The sequence below is a fragment of the Onychostruthus taczanowskii genome, unplaced genomic scaffold (assembly GCF_017590055.1).
Source record: "Onychostruthus taczanowskii isolate IOZ18803 unplaced genomic scaffold, ASM1759005v1 scaffold8, whole genome shotgun sequence".
Classification (NCBI taxonomy): Eukaryota; Metazoa; Chordata; class Aves; order Passeriformes; family Passeridae; genus Onychostruthus; species Onychostruthus taczanowskii.
Genome location: NW_024505892.1, coordinates 14,095,986 through 14,121,955, shown reverse-complemented (window position 1 = coordinate 14,121,955; position 25,970 = coordinate 14,095,986). Strand labels below are relative to the sequence as shown.

General features: G+C 41.4%; 1 protein-coding gene across 2 annotated transcripts in view; it reads right to left on the bottom strand.

Annotated features, from left to right (window-relative positions):
* The window catches only part of SYNJ2 (synaptojanin 2), a 67,120-nt gene extending 41,405 nt beyond the window's left edge, over positions 1 to 25,715 (bottom strand). The window contains exons 1-4 of one of the 2 annotated variants that reach the window (XM_041423752.1): positions 25,160 to 25,715; positions 15,564 to 15,650; positions 7,205 to 7,475; positions 4,616 to 4,841 (exon numbers count right to left, since the gene is read on the bottom strand). In XM_041423752.1, the coding sequence (XP_041279686.1) occupies positions 4,616 to 4,841; positions 7,205 to 7,475; positions 15,564 to 15,650; positions 25,160 to 25,280 (705 nt within the window). In that variant the 5' untranslated portion in view covers positions 25,281 to 25,715. Of the gene's footprint in view, positions 1 to 4,615; positions 4,842 to 7,204; positions 7,476 to 15,563; positions 15,651 to 25,159 lie in introns of those variants that run through there. The other variant, XM_041423753.1, reaches the window with a different exon arrangement.
* Positions 25,716 to 25,970: the final 255 nt, after the last annotated feature.

Sequence of the window (25,970 nt, the reverse complement as noted above, 5' to 3'; positions counted from 1 at the left end):
TCTCTGTCTTTGTGGAGTCTCATCTCTTGTCTTAGATCCAAAATGACAGCAAGTTGGTGCCTATGTACCCCAGGGAGAATATTCATTCCTATCAAATCCTCAAAACACTTGAGGATTACTTCATTAACCTCAAGGGCTCTGGCCCATACTACAATCCAATGCAGTCAGCTGCATGAACTTTCAGACCAGGTTCCCATCAGACAGCATTGCAGCAACTGGACAGTTAACCCATGTGGAAGACCTATTTGCCTTAACATTAGATTACTTGGCCTCTGACCTCTGGTGTTAGAATTTGCCGTGTTTTTCTTTCAGCTTCTGTGGTCTTAGACTCTTTTTGCAGCCTCTTCCTCCAGCTCAGGATCAAGGGTGATAGTGCTGACAGTTCAATGGGACATTTTTCAATCTTTCTCTTCTGTTGCATAGGGCCAGACCTTGCCCCTGCGATCCAAGGATCTTTCCTGATAAAGAAACTTCATGCACAGGTACTGCTAGAAAGCTTCTGGGCAAGAAGCAAGCACCTGTGTCAACCCACTGGTTTTCTAATCCCAGCATGCTGTGCCCATTTATTGCTTGGAATAATTTATTCACTAATCTCCATCACCCAGCTTCATTAGAAATAATAATCATCCAATCACAACTCCAAACAGCAAAATTCACTACAGACTCAAGGGATGCACAAAGACAGAGTCCCTGATGAAATGTATACTCAGATGGCTTACTGGGGGATGCCCAGCTCTGCCACACAAAGAGTGTGGACAGCAGATGGCCTAAACACACCTCTCTGTGAGTGCCTTTAGCTCAAACCATGGGACCCAAGGATATATTTGCCAAAATAATCCTTTTTGCTTTGCCTGGAGTCATACTAAAACTTGATCCAGAAAATAAATCAACCACATGATTGCATCCATTCCTCTCCTGGAGAGCTATCCAACACAGTCTAAAAGGTATTGTGAAATAGGGATCACTTTCCTTAATCCAGGTCTGACAATTTTTTCTGAAATTGGAAGAAAGGGAAGGTTAATTCAAATTCATGGTATTTCCTTTTAATGCTTTCTAAAGGTTTCAATTTTCTTTACTGAACAATTCCATGAAGGGGAAAAAACTGAAACAATTTATTTGTCTTTGGTTAATTAGAATTGTTCCTTGTAATCCACATACTAAGATTTTAGCATAACTCTTTGGAGGATAACCGGGAGAAGAGCTGAAATGTAAACAGTAACAGGCACACAGACTAAATGAAGAAAGCATTTCTAGTTCCTCAAAGCTATCAGAAGAAAAGAATTACAAAAATGCAACACAGTCTCAACTTCAAAGGATTACTAGGGGAGGAAAAAAAGGTGAAGGGAAACATTTAAGCTACAACTGAGAAACAGACTGATTTCGAAGCTGCTTGAGAATTAACTGCAATACTGCAAGCGCTGCAAGTAGAAAGGGCTACCATCCCATTACAAAATATTTGTCAGCAAATCTGAAAGTACACATTGAAGGGATTGCCTTATTTTCTCTTCGTTTTCTTTGTCCTTAAGTGTTTCCTACAATATTTTCTTTCTTCATAAAGACAAAAGCCAAATTATGAAAAAGCTTAAAGATATAGTATAAGTTGTTATTCTTTTCTTTAAAGAAAAAGTGAAGGTATTTTACTTTTTCCCCCTTCTTCTCAAACACTGACTCACAGCAGTTAAGTGAGCCCACAAAAAAATGACTCATTGCAGAGCTGAAATGCCACAAGGCTAACTCAGTGGGAGACAAAAGCATACCATCTATGCATAAAAGAGCTGCCTGGAGATAAGATTAATTGTTTTTCCCTCTTCTAAAAATAGAAAAATGTTAGAAGCAATTCCTACAAAGAGGGGAAAAGTCCTGGGTTTTTAGAATCCTGGGGTGCTATTTATCCATGAAAGCACATAGCCAACATGCCGTTATACTGTACAGGCTCCAGCAAATGGAAACAAAATGTTATTCAGCCAAGATATTACCTCACAGGAGATTAGTCAGTCATTTACTATGAAAGTGGGAGAGAGTTTATTCTTGGACTCTTCCTTCCTAATGGCAAGGGGATGCCAGCTTGAACTGGATCTCAGGCATCCTAGTGGTTAGCCCAACTTTGCTTTCTTAGGATATGCAGCTTGGTAAAACTAGTGTTTAGCACCATTAGTAACAGCAACCTTCTTTTCCTTCTTTTCTTTGGTTTTTGAAACCAAACAAAAACACACAACACTAAACTGCAAATTCTTGTTATAATTTTGAACCTGCGCAAGCCTTTCACCCTAAAGCCATTTCACTCTTGCACCTTTGCTTACCCAGTTGAAAAAAACACTCAAAAGCCTTCAATTTTCCCACTTCAGCATATGGCTGAATGGGAACAAAGCACAGCAATTCCCACGAACAGCCTGACCCAGACCCAGCTAAGGGAAGCATAAGCAATCAAGTACTGTTTTGCCACTCACCAGGAGCCAATCCTCAGGTTTCCTGCTGAAATGCAAAGGCCACCTTATTTTTCACGCTAATAATTTGTAACACGATGTACTCCAGAAATATAACAAAATAAAATAAGTTACTTCTGACCCACCTAGTGAGCAGGATAGCAGAATTATTTCCCATAATAAGTCAACTGCTAATTTTAGTGACACAAATGTGAGACTCACTGAAAAAAAGCTGAGAACCCTTTCCAACACTTTCTTTCCCCTGCATTTCAGTAAGAGAACATTCTCCAAATCCTGAGTAAAAAAACAGGATTAGTCCTTTGCACTAATATTCGTAAGAAGATACTCAACTAAAATAGCAGGATGTACCAGGTATCACTTAAAATGACAGATCTCCTTTCTTCTGTCCCCAGGTTCCAGAGGAAAATTCCGCTTTCCAGTAAGCAGACATAGCTGTATCTCCCAATGCACTGACAGACTTTCTAGAAAGGTGTAGATGTTCCAAGACTTCACTTGCAACTGGTTTGGAGCAGTGGCACACAAGAGAGTTATTAGCGGAGAATTTGGAGGCTGACATTAGAAACCCAAGCACTGCAGGGGAAGTTTCACATTCAACAAGCAGAATTTGTGGGAGCCTGAACACTAAGTGGCAAGCTGTCAGCCTAGCTGAAAATGTAGGAAAACCAGGAAAAGGGGGGACATGAGCAATAAGTCACTCACATCCCCAGAGAGAACTCTGACCATTGGGCAGAAAGTCACACGTTTAACACTGGCCATACTTTGAGCACCTCTTGGGAATCAAACCTCACCAGCAGGCTGGGGAATACCAGTTTGCAACTCCTCCAGGCATCCTCCTGAGGATGAGAGCACTGTCAAATCTAAGCTAGCTCTACACATATCTTTAGGCAGAACTAGGTGTAAAGGTTAAAGCTGTATTACGAAGACAACATCTTAGAGGAAATGTGGAAAGTACCCAAACATTGCTGGATTTTGGACAAACAGTTGCCTGAAGGCATGGCTGGCTCATACAGTGGAGTAACAGGAAGGAGCTCACTGGGTGAGAGCTGCTACATTCACACATTACTGTGAGGAAATACTAATTCCGTCAGCCCACAAAAGTGTGGGCACCTTTGTGGGTGCCTTCCTCAGCCATCAGGCACAGGCTTCCAATGACACAGCTCAAGGATCTCCATGCTGTCCTCAGTGATTCATGCTCTCCTGATGAGCATCACATAAGCAATCTACTTTCATTGTACATGCACCTACATATATAGACACATACATACACAATCTAAGCCACATATACAGCTCTGTAGATATGCCCAGAAGATGCTGAAAACAACCAAATTCTAGGAGCAAATCCCTGTTCTTTGTTGAAAACTGCTAGCCATTTGTCTATTCTGTTTATGCAGTGATCCATTTCTGTATGATGGTTCTGACTGCTAATCAGTTCAAAAAGGAAAAGGTGATTTTACTTGAGTAAGAAAGCACTCCAGCTGGCACAGAAGATTTCAGATTCTCCATGGTTCAGTGCTTTTTACCGACTTTCAAGGCAGTAAGCTAAACCATGTGCAATAAAACCAAGTGATTCAGTTGTTTTGTTTGGCTGTGCCAATCAAGGGAGCCTGCTGAATGCATTTCACACACATAACTTGTCTAAGCATTAGCTGGAAATTAGGCTTTTACCACATATGTATAAAAACTGTCATACCACCTCACATTGGAGAGAATCCCTCACAAACCAATGGGAAATATAAAAGCAGTCTCCTCCAAAATTAGTTGAACTGGAATTTAGCTGACTCTGAGAAGATGTTATTTTTTCAACACTTTTTTTACTAGAGAAAGATAGTGAACTTTACCAGTCAAAGATGAGGTCCCAGCACCTTTGCTAGACACCTTCCTGAATGGTTTAAAAACTCTTGTCTACATTTCACTACAGTATCAAATGGCCAGACTTTCACACTCAGGAAAAAAATGAAAAGTGAAAACAGTGTGAATGGAAAAGCCAGAAACAAAGAGCAGATTGCAAAGAAATGCTTAATGGACAAGAACAAACAGATCTGCCATGCAATAACATTTTAAATATTCTTGAAAAAAATCTTGCTGAGTTCCTTTAATTCTCGTTGAAAATTCTGCCCCAATTAAACACAAGTGAACTAAATGATGCAAAGCCATTGGATACATGCACTTACCTGCTCAGTCTCAACAAAGTTAGACACATGTCCATCATCATTGACCCCTCGGACGTGGAAGCGGACGCCAGCTCGCTCGCAGCTGATGCGAGAGATGAGGCAGGCTTTTGCCTTCTTGTGGGAAGCATAAACAGTGTGAATGTCCACGACCCCACAGACCACTTTCAGCAGCCAGTCGGAGCAGTTCACCTGGTAGTGTTTGAAGGGCACATGCAATAGCTGGTTCCTGAAAGGTTCAACATACACAAATTACTGAGTAAAACAAACAGATGGGCATGGGTGCCACCTGACAACAAACACTAATTTAATCAGTTAATGTTTTATGACCCCTTTTCTGCTGTACCTTATCTCTACCCAAACCCAGGAAACATTCAGGAAGAAACCCTTGTGAACTACGACAGTGAACTGAATATGGCAAATTTTAACCACACAGCTACCGCCAAGGTGCTCTCTTTATATCTTGTACCTGTCTTATAAATTCAGACGCAAGTGTCACCTCTTTCAGCTCCAGAAATTTATATTTAGTAATCTTTTCATAAATTATAATGATGTCAAGCTAATTACTTTTTTTGGAAGAGTACTGCCTGGACCTTAGCATTCACTACATGATGAAGAACTGGTTCAAAATCCACCAGGATTTTCAGAAAAAAATTCCAAGCAGAAACTGGATCTGTAAGTCACTGAAGATATTGCAAAAAGTACTACTAAAATGAAGAGGAACATCCGTTCTAACCTTCAAGATCAACAACTCAAGAAACCTATCATGTCTAGTTAACAATTATGCTAGTCTCCTCTATTATGATGTTTTTCTTTAATTCATGTTTCAAAATGTGCCTTTAGTCACATAGGATGGCCAGGAAAATATCTTTTATGACCATGCATTGCTCAATAGAGAATCTGTAAAAGAGAGTGAAACCCTTGAAGAATTGTTCTTTTAGAGTAAAGCATTTACCAAAAAAAGGTGCAAGGCATTGTTACATTTTAAATCTAAATACGTAATGGAAAAGCAGCTCTTTTTTTAGCTCAATTTAGCTCTTTTTAAGCTCAGTTTTTGATATCTGTTCCACCTCTTTCTCCCAGTTCTACTCGCATAGGAAGTCCTCACTCAGGCAAATGCCAGTAGAATTTTTTGTTGTTGTTGCAGCTCATTAAACAGGCAGTTTGTGTTGCTTATAACTAAGGTCATCTTACACTCTTCATTGTATAACTATTTATCTCATTGTTTACTTTCCTCAAGCATCTATTTTTTGTCTGAAATTTCCCATATCACCTAAATACCTCAAGATAATTTTTTTGGAGCATCTTTTTGCCCTTAATGTGATGTTTTCACCACTTTTCCCTGTTCTACAATTCACTGGAGAATACAAACTCTTCACAATTTACTTCTAGAAGCAGCAAATATCTTTCAAGAAGAAAGTGTCAAAAGACAGTAGAGGGAAAAAGAGTTGTTTTAAATGTTCTTTATTATGGGATATTGACATCTTAGCAGTGTCATCATTGGAGTACAACTAATTTCTGCCATTTGTCTGACTTGACAATGCTTGGTGAGCTTTTGGAGAGTGATGCATCATTAGCACAGTTGAAAACAAGTATTTATTACCTATCTTTCTTCAGTTTTAAAGTCAACCCACTAGATATCATCAGTCAAAATCACATCATAGCTGGAAAGATTATTTAGCCTAACTGAACTGCTCTCTCATGTTAATTTATGACCCATTATGAACTTTTTTGCTTATTTAATATTCACCTACTTTGGGCCACAAGCCTTACTGCACATTCTAGCAGTACATTCACATTTAACCCTGCCAGTTATTTTCCACCTACATCAAACCCTCATTTATTTCCAGAACAGCTATGCCTGCTGTGTGACTTCTTGTTTAAAATGAAGGAGGCAGGGGTGGGGAAGGGTATAGAAATGCAAGTATTATGCCAAAACTTGCAAAGCAAACAAACTGAATTACATCCACCCAGCATTGTGTTTTCTCCTTTCCCCTCAACCAATACTTACCACAATACGAGATAATTTTTTGTTGCTTTATAAGCACAAGAAAGTAAAAAGCACAGAGCAGTGTATGGTGGGAGTTTTCTTTTGTGCAACTTATGTTTGCACTGAGCTGTAAACATATTAATATTGATGTTTTCAACATAAAAACTAGTGCACATTACTGAACCAATAAACTACAGACTTTAAACATATACTTTTAAACAATAACAGACACTTCAGTGCAAACGATGGGATTTAGGAACGGTTCAAATGCAGGTTTCCATTAGATAACTTTAAAGAAAATTATTAAAAAGGAGTGCAGGGGAAACTATTCATGACATATAGAGAGATGTTTCTGCAGTATGAGCAATATGAATATGAAGCCTCAAATGTCATTTTATAATTGCACTTCACTATCAGATTAATTTTAATTAAACACAAATTACCATGAATTCATTAAAGCCACCTGCGCTGTAAAAGGACATGTCAATGAAATGAGAGGAGATGGACTTGAAATGCACATGTTCATTTCCCTCTGAGAATGTCTGACCAATGAGACACAGGTGGGGACAACAGAAGACCAGGGTATAACATGCAGTACTAACCAGAAGAACGAGTTACCAGATTCATAGCTGTTATCACCCTGCTTCTGAGCCCGCACAGTCAGGTCAAAGTTTGAGCCTGCATTAGGCCAGGAGAAATAGAACATCCCAGAGTTCAGTATTTTCTTCAAGGCAGTAACGCGCTCGTCTTCCTTAGTTTCTTCCTGGAGAGGACAGAAATCTGTTGCAGTAATTTTGTAAACTTCAGCATCCAGGATTTTGCCCACCGACGTACAGCCTGTCACCAGGACCAGAAAGTGCAGCCGAGTGTTACCTAGAAAGAGACAGACAGTTACAAACGGGTTATTTCCATCCAGGTGGACTCGGCTACTCATCAGTCCTGTCACATGCAATGCCGACAGGGCTCCAGCAGAGGCCAGCGTCTTTGCTTCACAAAAGAACAAACAGGAAAAACAGGCATGCAGGCCACGTTCTTCACATTTCTGAATTCCTCTTAACTGCAGATAAGTGGCTGCAATTGCACAATATTCCATAACACTTATCCATCGACATCCTTTGTTGCACTAGGATGAGCTTTCCCCACTGACTTTATGAAGAGCAAAGTGCTTACCACTGGAACAATGCTCAAAAAATCAATTTCACCACCCTACAGAACATACAGCATTCAGATTCTTTACCAGCTTCAGCTGAAGCTCGGCATGTTCAGACATTCGTAAAATTTCAGTATTACCAATTCTTGAGATTTTCCTTTTTCTATCACTAAAGCATGTACATGATTCAATGACAACCTCAGTTACCACTAAAACTATTACAGCTGCCATAATTGTGAAATCACGAAGCAGCTGAACTTTAGGGTCCCAAAACTAAAAGCAAAATTTGGAGCTTAAGAACCTAACTGTAATTAGATCTCTCACACACAGAACCTCTGCTCATTCTCTCTGAAATGATAATTAAGAAACAGTAAAACAATTTTTCTGGAAATGCTAAAAATAAACTGCTTGATTCACTTGAATTGGCCTGTAATGGCAACAATGTCATCCTAGTCACTCCTGTTAGTAAGAAAAGATGGAAATGAGCCAGGATTTATTAATTTAGCACAGCAGAACCAACAGCTGACCTGCCAAGAGCAAGTTAATTAGCTAAGGGCACAGTGACAATCTGGGACAGTATGGCTTCAGACAGCAAAAGGGAACATTTCTTAGGATCACTTTTCAACCCTCCAGGGTGACCCACTGTCTGAAAATGCACACCACCTCTCACACAACAGCTATTATTTTTCTGGAACACCAGTAAAAGTCCTTGCTTTCAGATAACAGGCTGGCTACAGAAGCTGGAGTTAGCGGTGTTTTTCAGCAGGGCCAGAATATTTGTGTAGGCATGTGGGACTGGAATAGCAGGACAAGGTGGGAGATTAAATCTTATTCATTCTGTTCTGCTGACTCCAGTTTTGTATAAAGGCCAGTGTAGGTGGTATTTACTAAAAAGCTCTGTTCATCACATTTCTTTCTGTAACAACACTGTGCCGTGTTCTCCTTCTTGAGTGCTTTCAAGAAGTATGTTTTCTGTGCTTGTGATATTGCAGCAGAGGGCTAGAAATACTGACAGTTTATTCCTCCTTTGCACAGGACTTTGTGTAATTATAAAGAATAAAGAGGAGGAGACACATCAGTTATCATGAGAGTTCATAGCAGACCAAATACTGCCTTGCAGCCTCCAGAAAGGGTTAGGAGGAGTTAGCTGCCTCTCAGGATGGCTAAAAGCTTCTGTGACTTAGTTGAAACCATGCAAAACTGATCAGCTCAAAGTAAGCTTCACTTACGAGACTTTGGAAGTAATACATAGAAACACTATTAGCATGCCTTAATATCAGTCAGCTTTGTTAGTCACAAAAAACCAGCAGTGAAGGACTTGGAGAGCTGCCTGTGAGCGATGCTGAGACAAAGAGTACAAGTACTTTCAATGCCTTTGGTGACCTTAAGCTTTCCTAGATGGCTCAGAAGAGATCAAATGAGAAAGTCAACATTAAATTAGCCAAAGAGAACAAAAACTTAATAATACAGGGCTTGTTACCTGTGGTTCTGTCCTTTGAGGAGCTTGCAACCAGTGGAAAATCACTGGATCTAAACAGAATGATCCTCTAGTTCAAGAAGGAATTGAATAGGAATATTTGCCTTAACTAGAAACTTGCTTTTGCTTACCAGAGACTTTAAACTCTTTTTACTACCTTCTCCACTCAGCCACTCACCCCCAAATGGGATGCTCATCTACACACTCCAAGGTCCAGCATCTCTACTCCCTTAAATCACTAGCTAAAAAGCTCCAAAAAAGTAATCACACTTGAGAAGGTATTGCATTGTCTCTGAAGTATAAGGAGATTGGTTTTCTAAAGCTGTGATACTTTTCTGCCACTGGGCAGTAACTCCACAGGAAAGAGTCAGGGTTGTACAGCCTGGAGAAAAGAAGGCTTGGAGAAAACCTTATTACAGCCTTTCAATACTTGAAGGGGGGCCTATAACAAAAGATGGAGAGGCTTGTAGTGACAGGACAAGGAGCAACAGTTTTCCACTGAAAGAGGGAAAATTTGGATTGAATATAAGCAAGGTGGAAACAGTGGAACAGGTTTTCCAGGGAAGTTGTGGGTGCCTCACCTCTGGGAAGTGTTCCAGGCCAGGTTGGAAGGGGCTTCGAGCAACCTGGTCTAGAGGTAAAAGTCCCTGCCCATGACAGGGGCAGTGGAAGTAGATGGTCTATAAAGGTCTCCTCTGACTCGAGCCATTCTACGGTTCTATTCACACAGAATAATCTCTCTAAGTACTCCAAATTACACAGCAGCCACCACACACTTTTCATAATACCTTTGAACAGAGGGAGGCTGGCAAAGGAGCTCACACTTACAGCCCAGAAACTGGAGAGAAAGGATGAAAAGAGAGATTTAAGGTGTGTTAAAGCTAGCCTGCTTTGCTACTTGGTTCTCCCAGGCTGCTCTGTGAGCTGAGGTGGCCTTCAGACCAGCTCTAACTTCTCTTATTTGCTTAAATCACTCAGGATTTGTTTCAAAACAGACAATGCAAAAACCCTGTAACATCACAGTCCTGGCTTAAAACAAATCTCTCTGACTCAGTACCTTGGAAGAAAGTCCCAAGCCCCATCCCCTGATATCACTTTCATTCCAGATGGTATTTGGACAGTGTTCCTGGGAACCAGCTCTGGGCTATCACTGCACTGTCTGCAGGAGGAAGATCCCTGCTTGATGGCCATACCCTCTTGGCACAGGGAACAAGCTAATCACAATATCCTATTGACAGTGCTCTGTGCCTGTGTCCTGCCCATTTTATTCACAGCACAGATGTAGCCATGGGGTTCTGAACAGAGGTAATGCTCCTGTCAACCTTTCACCCTTTTAGAACCTCGCACAGCAGAATTAATGCTGCCAAAACACTGCTCTACTATTCATCTTTTAGTCATGTTTCCATTAAGGTGTAAGAAATTGCTCACCACTAAGCTATACAGCTACACACAGAGAAGGCTTTCCCTGTCTTCCCTTTTATTACCAGCAACATCTAGATGGGCCTACACTTTTAAGTTATGACATGAAAATCCTTCAGATTGCAGTTGCATCATCAAGTCAATTTCACTTGCAACCAATCACCAACCACATCCCACATCAGCTGTAGACTATTTACCATACCCATACTTTGAAAATAAGAATTTTATTTCTCCTTTAACTTACACAAGTAGTTTAATGTACAATCCTGATTCTTACTAGCTTTTCTAAACTGTACACATAGATGAAAGTGATTTAGGAATGTAAAAACTGCAACTGAAGGTCACAACTGTAGAAATGTCCTTCCTGTCCTTGGGATGCAATCTGGAATGTTTTAAAGAAATCTCTGAAATCATTTTAGAGTAAGAAGTGAAGTGTTCCTTACTGGTCATGCTTTCTACAGCAACATATCTATGAAAAAGCAAGACCCACATACAGTCCTAAAAAAAAAAATATATATTTCAAAGATTATGGGCCAAACTTTGATCTCAGATAAATGGGTATAAATGTTCATGCATTGTGACCAAGATCATTATTTTGCTCTATTACAGCTATCAATCATTACAACAATCTGTAAAGAACACTTATGAAGAAATGTAAGAAATGTTTTGCTCACAGTGATATGTGCTGAATACTGTTTTATTAGGTTGCACAAGAGAGGCAGAGGATGAAGAATATTTAGCACAGAAACAAGACAATAATAATTTCCACCCATTTTTTCAAATGCTCTTGTGAAACCAACTGCCTTTATCCAAGTTGAACAGGAAATGCAGTTCTGGTATGTCACACTGTACAATAATAAGCTGCAGTTTCTGTATTTAGCCTGTCTACATGACTCAAGGCAATTGTTTCCCCTGCAGCTTAGGGGATGATTTCAATATTCCCTATTTTGAGCTAGAGCAAAAAGGAGTCAATATTTAATTCTTATTTTGTCCTTCTCAACTGCAACTATTTCACTTAAGACTGCCTTTTCTTTCCAAAATGGATTTTCTCCAATTTTTGCTCTATCTCCATTCCATCACAGTCATGCCATTGCCTTATGTTCCCTCAGACTTTTCCATCTCCACTTCACACATACTCCACTCCATTTTGTAGTCCACTAAAAACCATTCTGCCTCTCATCTGTCTTCAAAAATAGCAACAGAACACAGCAGAGCAGTACATTCTAACCACCTAGCTGAAAATTCCTGAGTATATCTACAGCGGAATTATGAAAAGAGCCAAGACTTTCCAAACTACTATTGTAGTCTTAAAGGTACTCCTCTCTCTCTTTTTTCTAAACACAACTACATTTTTAGGATATGTGCAAAAAGAACAGAAGACAGGTACTTAGTTGTCCTTTTAGCCTTTGAAATGTCTTCCTTCCAACGATACACCATATATGTACAAGAGTGAGAGTATATACACACTCACATGAATTCAGAATGCCTCCCCAAATACAGCAGCTGTATTAAACCAAACAACCTATGTGGTGGTGGTGTTAAAATATCCCCTGATGTGTGCATCTGTTCCTGACATCACAGTATCTGAAAAAAACACTGTAAAGCCAGCTCTTTTAACACTTTGCTTAAGATGTATTTGTCACTGCTAGGTCTTCTTTGGCAGCAAAGTCTTGGCTGAGGTACATCTCAGAGACACTGTACAATTCATTCTGCTGCCATCCATCTCACATAAGAAAGCAGAAGAACTTAGTGAGTCATGTTAACAGACATAAGTACATAGAAGTGAATGTTATTACTAGTGGGAAAGATTAACTTTGTGAGTCAGTTTCACATATTTCATCTACTTGTTGTGAAAAGCATGATCTATTTTGGCAGGCATACAATGTGATTTATTTGGATTTCTAAGTAGCGATATTTACAGATTAATTAAAATGTTCAGAGACATCTTTCATGTCTTGGCAAAAAGTTTCCCCTTCTGCTCTACAAATATACTCTTAATATCCAGTGGAATGTATTTTCACAAATACTCTCAGTTAATTTAATACTTATGGTCTGCATGTTTCCAGTAGTAAGAAAAAATGCTGATACTTCTGAACAAAGTCTATGCGATCACTGAAGCTCAGTGAAGAGCTAGCGAATTATGCCTTTGTTAGTAGCTGCTAAAATACCTTATACAAAAAGGGAAAAAGTTACATTGCATTCCTGTGGTCCTTTGACTCACCCTGGCTGGATGCCAGGTGCCCACCAAAGCTGTTCTGTCCCTCCCCTCCTCAGCTGGTAGGCGGGAAAAATAAAACTAAAGGCTTACAGGTCAAGTTAAGGGCAGGCAGAGATCATTTAGCAGTGATGGGCAAAACAGACTTAACTTGGGGAAATTAATTTTATTTATCACTAATCAAAACAGAGTAGGACAATGAGCACAAAACCTTCCTCCACATCTCCTTTTTTCCCAGGCTTAACTTTATTCCAAATTTTCTTTTCTCCAGTGGTACAGGGGGACGAGAAATAGAGACTGTGATCAGTTCATCACACATTATATCTGCCACTCCTTTCTCCTCATGGGGAGTACTCCTCACTCTCTTCCCCTGCTCCAGCATGGAGACATGGAGGACAGTCCTCCTTGAACTTCTCCAGCACGACTCCATCCCATGGGCTGCAGTTCTTCACAAACTGCTCCAGTGTGGGTCCCTCACACAGGGTGCAGGCCTTCTGGAACAAACTGCTCCAGGGTGGATCCCCCACAGGGTCACAAATCTGGCCAGCAAACCTGCTCCAGGCATGGGCTCCTCTCTCCATGGGTCCACAGGAGCTTGTTCCACAGTGTGCCTCCCAAAGGGTCACAGCCACCTTCAGGCATGCCCCTGCTCCAGCATGGGGTCCTCCATGGGCTGCAGGTGGATCTCTGCTACACCATGGACCTCCATGGGCTGCAGAGGCACAGCTGCTTCCCCATGGTCTGCAGCTGTGCTGCAGGGGAATCTGTGTTCAGGCACCTGGAGCACCTCCTGCCCCTGCTTCCTCACTGGCCTTGGTGTCTGCAGAGCTGTTTCTCTCACATATTCTACCTCTGCCCTTCTCCAGCTTCAGCTGGACAGTTTTTTCTCCTTTCTTAAATCTGTTATCCCAGAGGCAGTACCACTGTTGCTGATGGGTTCAGCCTTGACCAGCAGCACCTCTGTCTTGGAGCCCACTGGCATTGGCTCCATTGGACACAGGGGAAGCTTCCAGCAGCTTTTCAGAGAAGCCATACCTGTAGCCCCTCCTGCTACCAAAACCTTGCTATACAAACCCAGTACAACTTCTTTGTAGTGTTACTCTTTTACATAAGCAACAGCTAAAGGGATGAAACTCACATGTAAGGTGGAAAGTCTAAATCAGACTGTGACAAAAACAGGCTACATCTTGAATAGTGAGATAGCAGACATGTATCTTTGCTTTTTTAAACACATTTAGAAGCAGAAAATGTTTGCTTACCTTCACTTACCATTACAGCCAGACCCTCTGACTTTTCACTGAATTTTAACAATCCCTTCCAAAGCAAGTCCTGTACCAGAACTTGTAATCTAATGCTAGAACAAGGCACAGGTACAGTGACAAAGCTCAGAAAGGAAAAATCCTTACACTTTCAGAGCACTGAAGTTAAGCATATGTTGTTTGAGAAGAAATAAGGGCATGAGAAAAAGTAAGGCTGAGAATATTTCACACCCTATTTGAAATCATTCACCTTTTAACATGAAGACAAAAATTGGATATATTTGGTTCCCACCACATAGAAAAACTACCCTTATCTATAGCTTGAAGAGATTGAATTAAATAGTTATGTTCCTTTATTACTACAAGAGGATTCATTAGACTTCTATGAAGAAAAACAGACCCAAGTGCCAAGAAAAACTAATCACGATTCCTCCACTTTAAATTACATTAGTAAATTGATATAAATCTCCAGAGAAATGTCTAATTAACTCCATGAGAAACAAAACAAACAAAAAGTCCACACTCATTAAAAAGGACTAGATGGACCTACAGTTTTAAATTATGACACAAAAATCCTTCAGATTGCAGTTGCCTCTTCAGGTCAATTTCAAGTCATATTTCTCAGGCTGCAAAATAGTAAGCAGGGTATAAAATGACACGGTTTTATCTACTGGCCTAAATACACCAGTGCTCACACCACTACTGCCTTTGGTAGAGTCCATGACCAAGCATCAAGTTATATGGAAAAGTCTTGTCATTTCTCCAAGTGAAAATTAGGGCTCATTGTACCAAGCCGGGAACAACACGTACAGTGCTTTTTGATGCATCTAAATCATCTGCGATTTTTAAGCACTGTGTAAGGCCCTATCATCTTCAAATCAATCACTGCAGTTCTCTTCTTAAAACATGTTATTTCCATTAACATTCCTGCAGGCAGTGTAATAAGTCCTTTGCTAAATCAAGATTCCCAAATGGCACTAAAATTTACAGCAATGACAATAAACATTCCTTACTATACTAATTAAAGCCAGAGGCCTTCTTCTGCAAATCCTTATCCATATGAATGATTAAAGGCAATTAGGCATTATAGCAATCTGCAGTACTGTACTCTCAGATGACCATGACAATCAGTGTCTAAACATGATTCTTAAAGAAGAGAAGAATTAAGCAATCATAGCTTGCTTTGGACAAATGTGGTAGGGAAAGAAGAATGGCAATTATCTCCAGGCAGCTAAGAATGTCAGACAAAACAAATTAAGAAAAAATCCATCCATCATTCAGTGATATGGTTTTGGCCCAAAATAGAGAAAGAAACAGATATTTTCCAGACTGTACATGAGGAAGTGCAACTAGCTTTCACAGTTTAAGAAATTAGACCACTTATTGTCATTTAGCATTGTCTGGGCATTTTATAATCTCAGTCATACAGATGGTGACTTACCACATTTAAGCTGAAGCTCTCCTAAGCAGCCGTAAGCATCCATGAGCTTTTCATACTGTCCCTTAATTGCATCCTTTTCTTCTGGAGCTAAGGAACAAAGAGAAATGCAGGACATTAGTTATCCAGTCTTAAATAAATTTTCAGGTTGCTATTATTCCTATTGTATAGGAACCAATGCTACCTAGGTTGATTTTTTTCAGTCAACGAGAGTACAGTGCAAAGGTAGGGTTAAAATCCTGTAAAACCATAGAGATTAAAATATGATGGGACAGAAAAGCACATCTCCACACACCACCCTAGAAGAAAAAAGAGTACTCACTTTATTTTCAAATCAACCTGATCATTAGTAACAATTTTATTCTACGGAACAGATGGCACATCAGTCAGATAAAGAAATACATGAGCACATGTAAAATTTACACTGTTCTAAAATAAGAACAACAATCAAGTCTTGCCATAAGCTAAAATATAATATCTTGATGATAATATATTGATATGTCTTGATGTACAAAAAGAGAGAGTTTATACTTCCACACTCTCAGTCTAATTCCAGACAGAACTGGAATTTTTTTATGCAAGATAACATGATTTGATGTAGACACAACACCAGATGTTGATTTCAAGAGGAATTACACATATTTTAGTGAAGTAAGAATTAGTTAATTAAATAAATAAAGGATCAGATGCTCGAGTTATATTTGTGCATTTCTGCAACAAGCAAATTCAATGGGCACATACTGAACATCTAGATATTAAGCCAGACCACAGATCAAGCTTGTCACTGGCTACTTTAGCATAAAATCAGCATACTTCCTGAATGAGTAAGTCTGCATTTTGTATATATTTCCCAATAAGGAGTAAGGTTAATCTCCCAAATGAGGAAAACATACTGTAACCCTCAAATGTCCTTTTACTTCTTGAACTACAGATAAACAGCAACATAGTACTTTCAGGGATTTGCTAATAATATGCAATCTTATGCTCCTAATTAACTTCAGCAGTTAAAACCTGAAACCTCCGGGTATAAAAAGGACAAACTGAACTGCTTGCAATGGATGATAGAAGAGCAAAGACAGAGACTTCTCTTCATAAATGTCACGAGGCAAAAAGCTCAGTGAGAAACACTGAAAACAAATAAATATCCCATATATTGCTGACACTTTGAAGTGAAATGAAGGACAATTCTTCTTGCAAAATTCCATCAGAGGGGCAACCCCCAAGAGTAATTAAAACATGTTTATCTCAATTTTTGCACTTGTGACAAATAAAGAAGACTTGTTTAATTCTTTCTTAATTGTGTTTTTACTACCATAGTTTCACACCTTACTTACTCTACTTTCTTAGAACACTGAGTAAATCAGGAGAAACTAGCAAAACGTTGATATCACACACACCAGTGAAGCGAAGCATAAGCAGCAGACAGAGGATAAAGTGATCTTTATTGGGGAACATAAATCTTTGGACAATAATGATTTAAATACTCAGTAATGGCACATTTGAAGGGTTGAGACTCTGCAAGCTCAGTTCTCAGGCACTTTTAAAAAAGCAATTTCACAAAACCAGTTTAGATAGACTTTAACAATGTTTCCATCTTTGAAAAAACCTCCCTGTCTAGGCTTTCTTATGTATTAAAAAAAGCAGGTTAAAAAAGGTGATGTTTCACTTTCCATGGCATCTTTATTAAGCAGAAAAGAGTGCCAACAATATACTGACAATTTTTTCTTAAATCTGTTCCCTCCTTTAAAAGCTGTCTACATTGAAATAACTGGGCTACTTTAAAATAAAAAGGGAAAACCAAAACCAAACTTCTTACTCCAAATATTTCAGCTTTAAGAAGAAATCTAAAACAAGGGAAACACCAAGAGATTCAGATCTGAGACAGATGCGAGAGCTCATAAAGCTGCAGGTCAGGCACAACCTGAAAGCATTTCAAAAGTCACTTCAAAAGCATGGCGATGCTCTTCAAAATAGAATTACAAGTTGGAAAGTTGGCTGTTAAAAGTGTCTGGTAAGAGCACAGTCCAAAAGAATGGAATTTATTTCAGCATAGAATTAGGCAACACATAGCTCATTCCACCACTGGCAAGAAGTACCTGCCACTGGCATGTATGGAACCCATTGGAGTTTCCCAGGTCAAGCCAGTGGCATCACACACCCATCAGCTCCCGGCACAGCACTCCTCCAAACACGCAGCCAAACAGCTGTGATTCCGCAGTCCTGGTACAGGAACACCGCCGTTCTGGGCAGGCCACGTGTCAGAACCTGCGCCTGGAGAGCAGCATCAGCCGGGACAGCAGCACCAGCAGAGCTGCCTGGGAGCAAGGAGCAGGAAGGAGCAGGAAAGGAACACGCCAGACACAGCTGTGGGTCATGCAAAGAGAGAGGCCAGAACATTTTAATGTCTACGGACCACATTTGGGGGGGTGGTGTGTGTAAATTCCCTTTGTTAAAGATACCAATGGAGTTTGAAGTCTCCTGTCCTGGTAAACTCTTTGGTGTTGCACAAAGGACACTATTGAGAGGGCTTGAGCCAGGTTCATATCCTGTTATTAAAAAGAAGTATTTATAATTCTCAAAATCTCATTGAAATCTCAAATAACTGACATCAAAACCTAAAACATCTCCTAGAGCATTCAAGGAATGCTAGGACATGAGTCAGAATCAGAAAGAGTATGGCTACACAGAGAAAAAAACTTATGTGCTACTTTGTTGGATAAAGAGAGTTAAAGGGAAATATTTCTATGAAACACTTTAACCCTTGTAAAACAAGAGGCATGCAATAATTCAATGAAACCAAGCTGCAATAAAATCAATTAAAAGTGACCTTTTCCATGCATAAAATACTTCAGAGCCAAAAAACCCCACACCATGAAATGACATAAAACTACATTATACCATATGCCTGACCAACTGTGACTTCCTGTTTGTAAAAGCTGCAATTTCAAATTACCAGCTAGCAGGAACTGGCCAAACATATGCAGTTTCCTTCATTCCACCCCTCCTTAGGGCTGAACCCCTAGACTTCAGCAAGAATCAGCACAACTCTCAAGCATATCGACTCCAGAAAGGTCAGTGACTGGAGTAAGAGGGTAGAGAAAAGTACCAAAATTCCAAGTCCAACACTAAGGACAGACACAGTAATACCTGCAACTTCAAGATAAAAATTAAGGAAAAGTTCGTGGGGAAAAAGATAGTCTGAGACTGGGTTATGGATTCTGTTTCTCCCTTGTGATTTTTCAGCCTGATTCTGGAAATAGTCACCTGCTTGGCTGTAGGTACTGCTATAAAAATGTAATCTGAAGCATATTTCTAAGTACTTTAAGAAACATAGGGTTGGTGTCATGGGATGACTTTATTTGTGTCATTTAGCATTTGGGGGAAAGAGGTGTGAACTTTCCCCAGAAACAGGGAAAAACTATAATCAAACCAAAATTTCATACCAAAACTGCTACATATACATTACCATAAGCATCTTACCTAGAAATAAGTCCAGTATCTGGTACTATACAGGTTTAGACAATTACCTCCAAATTGTGTTTTCAGTCATCTGCAGACGCATTTAAAGTACTTTATTGTATTTTCAATATCTTTCACCTCTAAAATATTCATTTTCACATTCAATCTGAGCTAGACAGGCATTATGAAAGTCAGACTGTATTCAGAAACACCATATAGGCCAAGCAGTACAGAGTTGGGAAGAAGTTTGTGGTTAGAGCAACAGTTAAGAGAATCCAAACACTTAAAACATTAAGCAATGTAATTCACCAATTTTCTAATAAGATAAGTTTCTGGTTGAAAACACAACAAACAAACCAGAAAATTGGCATTTTGGAAAGGTCAGTTGCCTGGTTTTCTATATTAGATTGAGAACAATCTCCTCCTAGTGAGAGAGAATGTTTGCATACTTGCATGTGCATATATGAATATATCAACTCACAATCAAATAATGGATTAATGAAACCATCAGGTTTCTACTGGTCAGCTGCATTCTGCTGCAGGCAGTCAAGAAAATAAAAGGGTAGTCACCAAGTGACTTCTCGAAAGCTTGGCCATTATCTTTATGTGGTTTCTGCCATAGCTGACTCATATTTACATAGAAACTTGCAGCAGACACTACAGACATAACCACTACAAAGAATTAATCCCTCACAACCACTACTTGTCTCCTAGCATAGAAAACAAGTCTTGTAATCAACACTCTACACTTACACGAACACATCTTCCTTCTTCTCTGTTTGCATTTTGACAGTAGTGAAAGAATTGCAACACACACTTTTTCCTATAATCTAAAGCAGTGATGTTTAGCCTGAGAAACCATAGCTTGCAAGTGCCCAGTGCCAGCATAACCAAGGAAGACAGGAGACCTGCTCCACAGACTGCTTCCACAAATGGAAAAGTCTGAACACACTAAACTACAGAAAACCTCACAGAAGTTTGTGCTAGCTGTATGAATATTCTGGTGTAGGAGTAGAAATGAGCCATGGTGGAGGGCTCACTGTTTTGGATAGAGTGCTTAGAAATACATTCACAGTACTTACACAAGCATTGGTGCTTGATTTCCACACACCACTCAGTTGTTCACATAAATACAAAACCAAAGCTAATTGTAAACTGTTAATGTACATACAGCACACAAACTGCCTTCTGCACAAAAGAAGGAAAATGTGGACAGGTAAATAACTGCTACTTCCTGGTTTTGCAAGACTTTAGCCTGATTTCACTCTGCTGCATCAGAGAACCACACACACACCTGCAACTGAAGCTGCAGAGGAGGCACAGAGCTCCTCCACAGAGCATACACACACCTTAACTCTATATAAGTTTGTCTCTAGTAAAGGCTAACTTTCCAAATCTGTGGGTAAAAGTCAGGAATAACCTCAGACATATTGGCAAAAATACACACTGTATCAGCTTTGAACTTCTGTACTTTCCAGACACCATGGTCATTTAGGATTTAACGTAACAGGTGATGTAACATCCTTTATAAAACCAGCTGCAGAATCAAAGAGCTTGCAAAAAAAAAAACCAAAAAAACTGTGCAGCCTTTGGCTCTGCCCTTGAGAAAATATATTATTATGCTGAAATGCTGAAATTCAATAGCAGAGCACTCCTGTTGACAGCTCTTCACTGAAACTACCTGCCATAAAAAAGTTAAATCACCGTATTTTCAGCACTATAGCCTTAGTTTAGTTTAGCAACTGCCTTGACAACAGTCCAGAACTACCTTGTGCAGTTCACTTCATCTGTAAACCACTGAAACTGTAACGTGTTTAAACTAGGAACAGCATCTCTATCTATACTCCCTGTTGTATTAAGCAAAAATTTCTAAATCAATGACAATTTTTCTTCATCCTTCATGACTTTAGGTTTCTTCCACAGAATATATTGATCTTCTAGTTCAGAGAATTCCTGGAAGAATTGTTTCAGGATGTCACCCATCCTTCTGGAGATGACTAAAGCTTTAGGACTGCCAGTGGACAGGGGAAAAAATAAAAAGCTTGAAGCAAAATGTGTCATTCAATTCAAAGCAGTGAATTTTACCCTCCACCCTACAGTGACATCATGAGAGAAGGAAAACAAACTCCCACCCTCAGAAATGCTATTTAACTTAAGGTAGAACAGAAAACTGCTCTGTTGATATCACATCACTATACAGATTAAGAGGTTTAGGGATATGCAACTAGGTTTCCTGCAGTGATTTCTGATTTCTTGATTTTTTCAAAAGTTTTTTAGTTTAGGTTTCCATTACAGGACAAGTATTCTCATTTTATAAATTGCTGACATTCAGGCAATTAGAGATCTTTACAATACTTTTCCACTACTGGAAAGGATGCAAAGGATATCAAGGATGCAAATATTTTTCAGGTATTAAATCTCTGTATGCAGTAAGGAAATTATGAAACATAATCAATTTGTGACTAAAATTGTCATCATTATCTTTATAAGATATCAAGAGAGGAAAAAACATTAAGTCATCCATTCACAAGACAGCATCAAATTGCTAGCTTACACATTTGAAAGTGTTTATTTTAATGAGGAGTTTGCCAGAGCTTTATAGCCTTATTGATTCTGTACAAGTGTGTGGTTTTTCAGATTTCTTTTTTTGTAACACTAATTCGAGGATAATTCTCACTCCCTTCTGCCACTTGAACTAGGTTAAATTCAACATTTAAATTTCTTCTAGCACAAAATTATTATAGAAGCAATTAAACTTTAAGCAAGTGCAGATGTCATGCCTGTTCAAGGGCAGAGGTACTTGCTAATTATGGGAAGAAAAGAACAACGACTAAAATTTCTTCTCAGGCCTTCACTGTCCATCTATGATTATTCCTCTCTGTTTACAGGAGGGTGCAATTGCAAAACTACATAAATTGCTGTACAACTTAAGTGCTCCAGGTATATATCAATCTGCTTTTATTTAGTGTAGAGGTTTGCATAAGACACAGTTGCAAAACTCCTTCTCACCACAGGTATGTAATTTTTAAAGAACTTTATTTTAGAAAACTAGACAGAGAGGCCAAAACTAACACAATCCTAGAACTAGCATGTCTGAAACCACACATATACAAAGTTTATGTTAACCTCCCACTGTCATGTTCTATGGTTAGTAACAACCTAAAGGCAAGTCAAACAAAACAGAATTAATGTTGTTTTTGTTACCACCCTGCTGTGAAGCTTCCTCTTCACAATTCTTCTAAATTCACCAGCACAATACGTACTACTTTTTTTCCCTCCTTTTCTGGTCCTCTGCTGCATAAACAGAAGAAGTTATCTAAACAGGCTCCACTTGACAAACTAGCTTTTCCTACAATTCAGGAACCAACCCAGGAAGAAATAGAGGAATCAAATGAAATAAAATGACAAAGTTATTACCATGGAGTGGGCTGAATGCCAACACAGACAGATTGCAGTTATCTCAAGACATAACTTCCAAAAGACATGGCAAACAGGCTTTTTACAATACACAAATCACTACTGTTAGAATTCCTCTAACACATTTTAAGAGAGACTGTATAAATTCTATAATCATAGAATCATGAACTCATTAAGATTAGAAAAGGTGTCTAAGATCATTGAGCCCAACTAGTACCACTGTGTTCATCATTTAAACCATGTTTCCCAGCTTCCACATCCACACAGTTTTGGATCACTTCCAGGCATAGTAGTTCCACCACTTCTCTGGGCAGCCTGTTTCCGTATACCTGACCACCCTTTCCATGAAGAAATTTCTCCTACTATCAAATCTAAACCTCCCCTGGTGCAAGTTGAGGTTATGTCCCATTGTCCTGTCACTTGTTACCAGGGAGAAGAGGCCAACCCTCACCTGGCTACACCCTCCTTTCAGGCAGTTGTAAAGAGGGATAAGGTCTCCCCTAACCTCCTTTTCTCCAGGCTGAACAACCCCAGCTCCCTCACCTGCTCCTCACAGGACTTGTGCTCCAGATCCTTCCATTCTGGTTCCATTGTCCTTCTCTGGACACGCTCCTATTTTGAGATAGACCAGAATGCCACTGGCCTCTTTGTTCACCTGGGCACACTGCTGGATCATGTTCAGATGGATGCTGAGCAGCACCACCAGGTGCCCTTTTCAGCTGGGCAACTTTCCAGCCACTAAATCATTTCAGGCATAGCAATTCAGATGGGGGATGGAAACACTGGGGGAGAAAAAACAACTCTATGTTGATGCTTCCTTTAATTAGTGAGATATCAAGTCTTTCCAACCACTGATCATACAGGTGGCTCAGTGCTGGCTAGGTGAATACTGAACTCTCAATTTTATTCATGCACATTGGCTTTAGGAAGTGGAGCTGCTTCAGATTTTTATCAGAATAACAAAATACAGACCAAACTCCATTAATATTTAATATAAAGTTTTCATGTCAACAGGTTTTAGGGTTTCAGGGAAAGTGAGTAAAGTGCTGCTCAGTACTAACTGACTTTTCACTGCCAGTTCACTGAAAACTGACAGAAAAACCCCTCTCTAGAAAAATGTAACACAGTTATGTCCACTATTACCAAAGAATTTCACAAGAAACGGAACCCCCAACATATTGCATAATATGGAACTCTAATAAAACATAATAAACAAACAAAAATCCCTACAGTGTGCCAATAACATCTTTTCCATGACTGGTCAAAATTTTCACACTATCAGAACTACTCTTGAGAAAATCAGCTACCCCTTGATGATCTTTCTGGCTTTCATAATTCCTCAAGTCCCCAAGACCTAAAAATCAAGAATTTTAGTCTGCATGTCCTGCCAGTGTGCATTGTGGAAGATTCAGTGGACCCAGATCCTGAATGACATTGTGACTGACATTGTGCAAATCATAGATCTTCCTACAACAGTTTGAGCTGCTTGAACACGGACGCCTACAATGCTGTGAACAGCAGCATGATTGCAGGCACAGGTATTATGCAGAAAACAATTTAAGAACACAGCACAAGCATGTGTTCTCCTACATTGCTTTTTGCCCCTTGCATTCGCAGTCACCTCATTTTTCTGTGTCTGCCTCAACGTTAGCTGTCGCCCTGATTTTATAAGACTTTGTTAAGCCTTCTGATGTTTGCATTCTTTCAACAAACTTTCTCACACACAGTTCTGTAAATAACCTATGTTTTGCATTCTTTCATGGAGGTGGAGAGAATTGATGGACCCTTGGTCTGTCCAGTGGCATTGGAGAGGTGGCACTGTCCCCCTCCAATCCACTGTCACCTTTGGAAAACTATAAATGTTGGAGTCAGAAAATAAAGTTTTTCTTCTTCTTCCTTTTTGTTCCCCTCGAGAGCAGCAGTGTCTGTGTCATCATTTTGTGCCATATCACAACAGTTAGCGACATCAGCATTGCATTAATTCAGGTCTAACAAGTACCAAAAGCACAAGGTGAGACAACCCTGAGAACGTTTATGAGACTCCTCCAGTAAGAGCCAGACACTCAAGTAACCAAACACCGTTCAAACCACAGGGGCAGCACTGCAAGAAGCCAGGAGTTTTTTATGGGAGACAAATCTCAAGTCAGTCATCCCAAAACATCTCTGTTGTGAGCTGGCTGTCTTCACTGGTGGTTAGCACCTGATGTAGCGGAGTAGAAACTTCCTCAAGAGGCAGCGGACCTGATTTGGGCCCTCCTCTGCAGCCAAGGCTGTAGGGGATAAGTTTGTATACTAAAGGTGCCCTGTGCCGGGACCTAGCCGAGTGACCTCTCCTGCTTCTTCTACCCCGGCTGCTGGTGAGGAGGCTAAAGACACCCAGAGCAGCAATGGAACACGGATCGGGAGATGCTGGGCAGCCCTCCATGCACGGCACGTACCGGGGGTCACCCAAATGCGCCAGCAAGTGGCCATGCCTGGAGAGCCGTGCTGGAGGTCGGGGTTAAGTGAGGCGAGACGCTCTCCGCAGCCAGCATCCCACTGGAGGTGGGTGTGCGCGCTCCCCTTCCTCTCTCCGTGACACGGAGGAAAGTGCCCCAGTGCTCCCGGGCACCGCCAGCCGCCGTCGCACCCCAGCGTCCCTGCACAGGCCGAGGCGCGCACCCGCGGGCACGCCAGCTCCGCGCTCCCACGGGCACCCACGGGCCGCCCCCGCCCGCACTTACTGAGCGCCGCCACGGTGCCGGCCTCCAGCAACAGGCAGTCCTGGCGGCCGCGCGCCTCCAGCAGGGCGCTCGGCCCCGGCTCCTGCTTCCAGAGCAGCCGCAGCCCTTTGCTCAGAGCCATGGGAGCCGCCGGCCGCGGGGAGGAGAGCGCAGGGGTCCCGGTGGAAGGGCTGGCGAAGGAGCCGCCGTCTCGTCGGGCGCACGGCGCGGCGCTCGGGGGCCGCCGGCAGCCCCGCGGGAGCCTCTCCGGGCGCCCGTCCCCGGTCCTGGCCGCTTCTCCCGGGGAGGCGAGCCAGGAGGGCGGCCGTGCCCCGCTGCCGCTCGCCGGTCACCTCAGCAGGCCTCCGAGTGCCTCCGCGGCGGGGGCGCCCAGCGCCGGGCGAAGGAAGCGGAGCGGCCCCCGCGGGCGGACCCGTCGCTGAGGCCGCCTCCTCGGGGAGCCCCGGCTGCGGCCGGCGGGGCGGGAGCGACCTTTCCCTTTGCTCTCCGCCTTTCTCTTCCCACCCACGGCAAACTTTCCAGTTAACTTTGTCCCTCTGGCTCCGGCTCCTCCTCCTCCGGCACAGGTAACAGCCGCCGGCGGGGCGCTGCCACCCGCCCTGCCCGCGGGTGAGGGGAGGAGCGGCGGCCGCGCTGCCGAGCCCGGCGGGGCGCTGTGGGCCCGGGCCGCTCCCGACCCAGCTGCTCCCGGCCCTGCTCGCCCCGGCCCGGCCGTGCCGCTCCCCACCCCCGCGGGTGGCGAAGGTCGCCGTCGAGCCGCCGGGAGCGCGGCCGCCCCGGCAGCGCCTTGAGGCGCCGGAGTTGTTCCCTC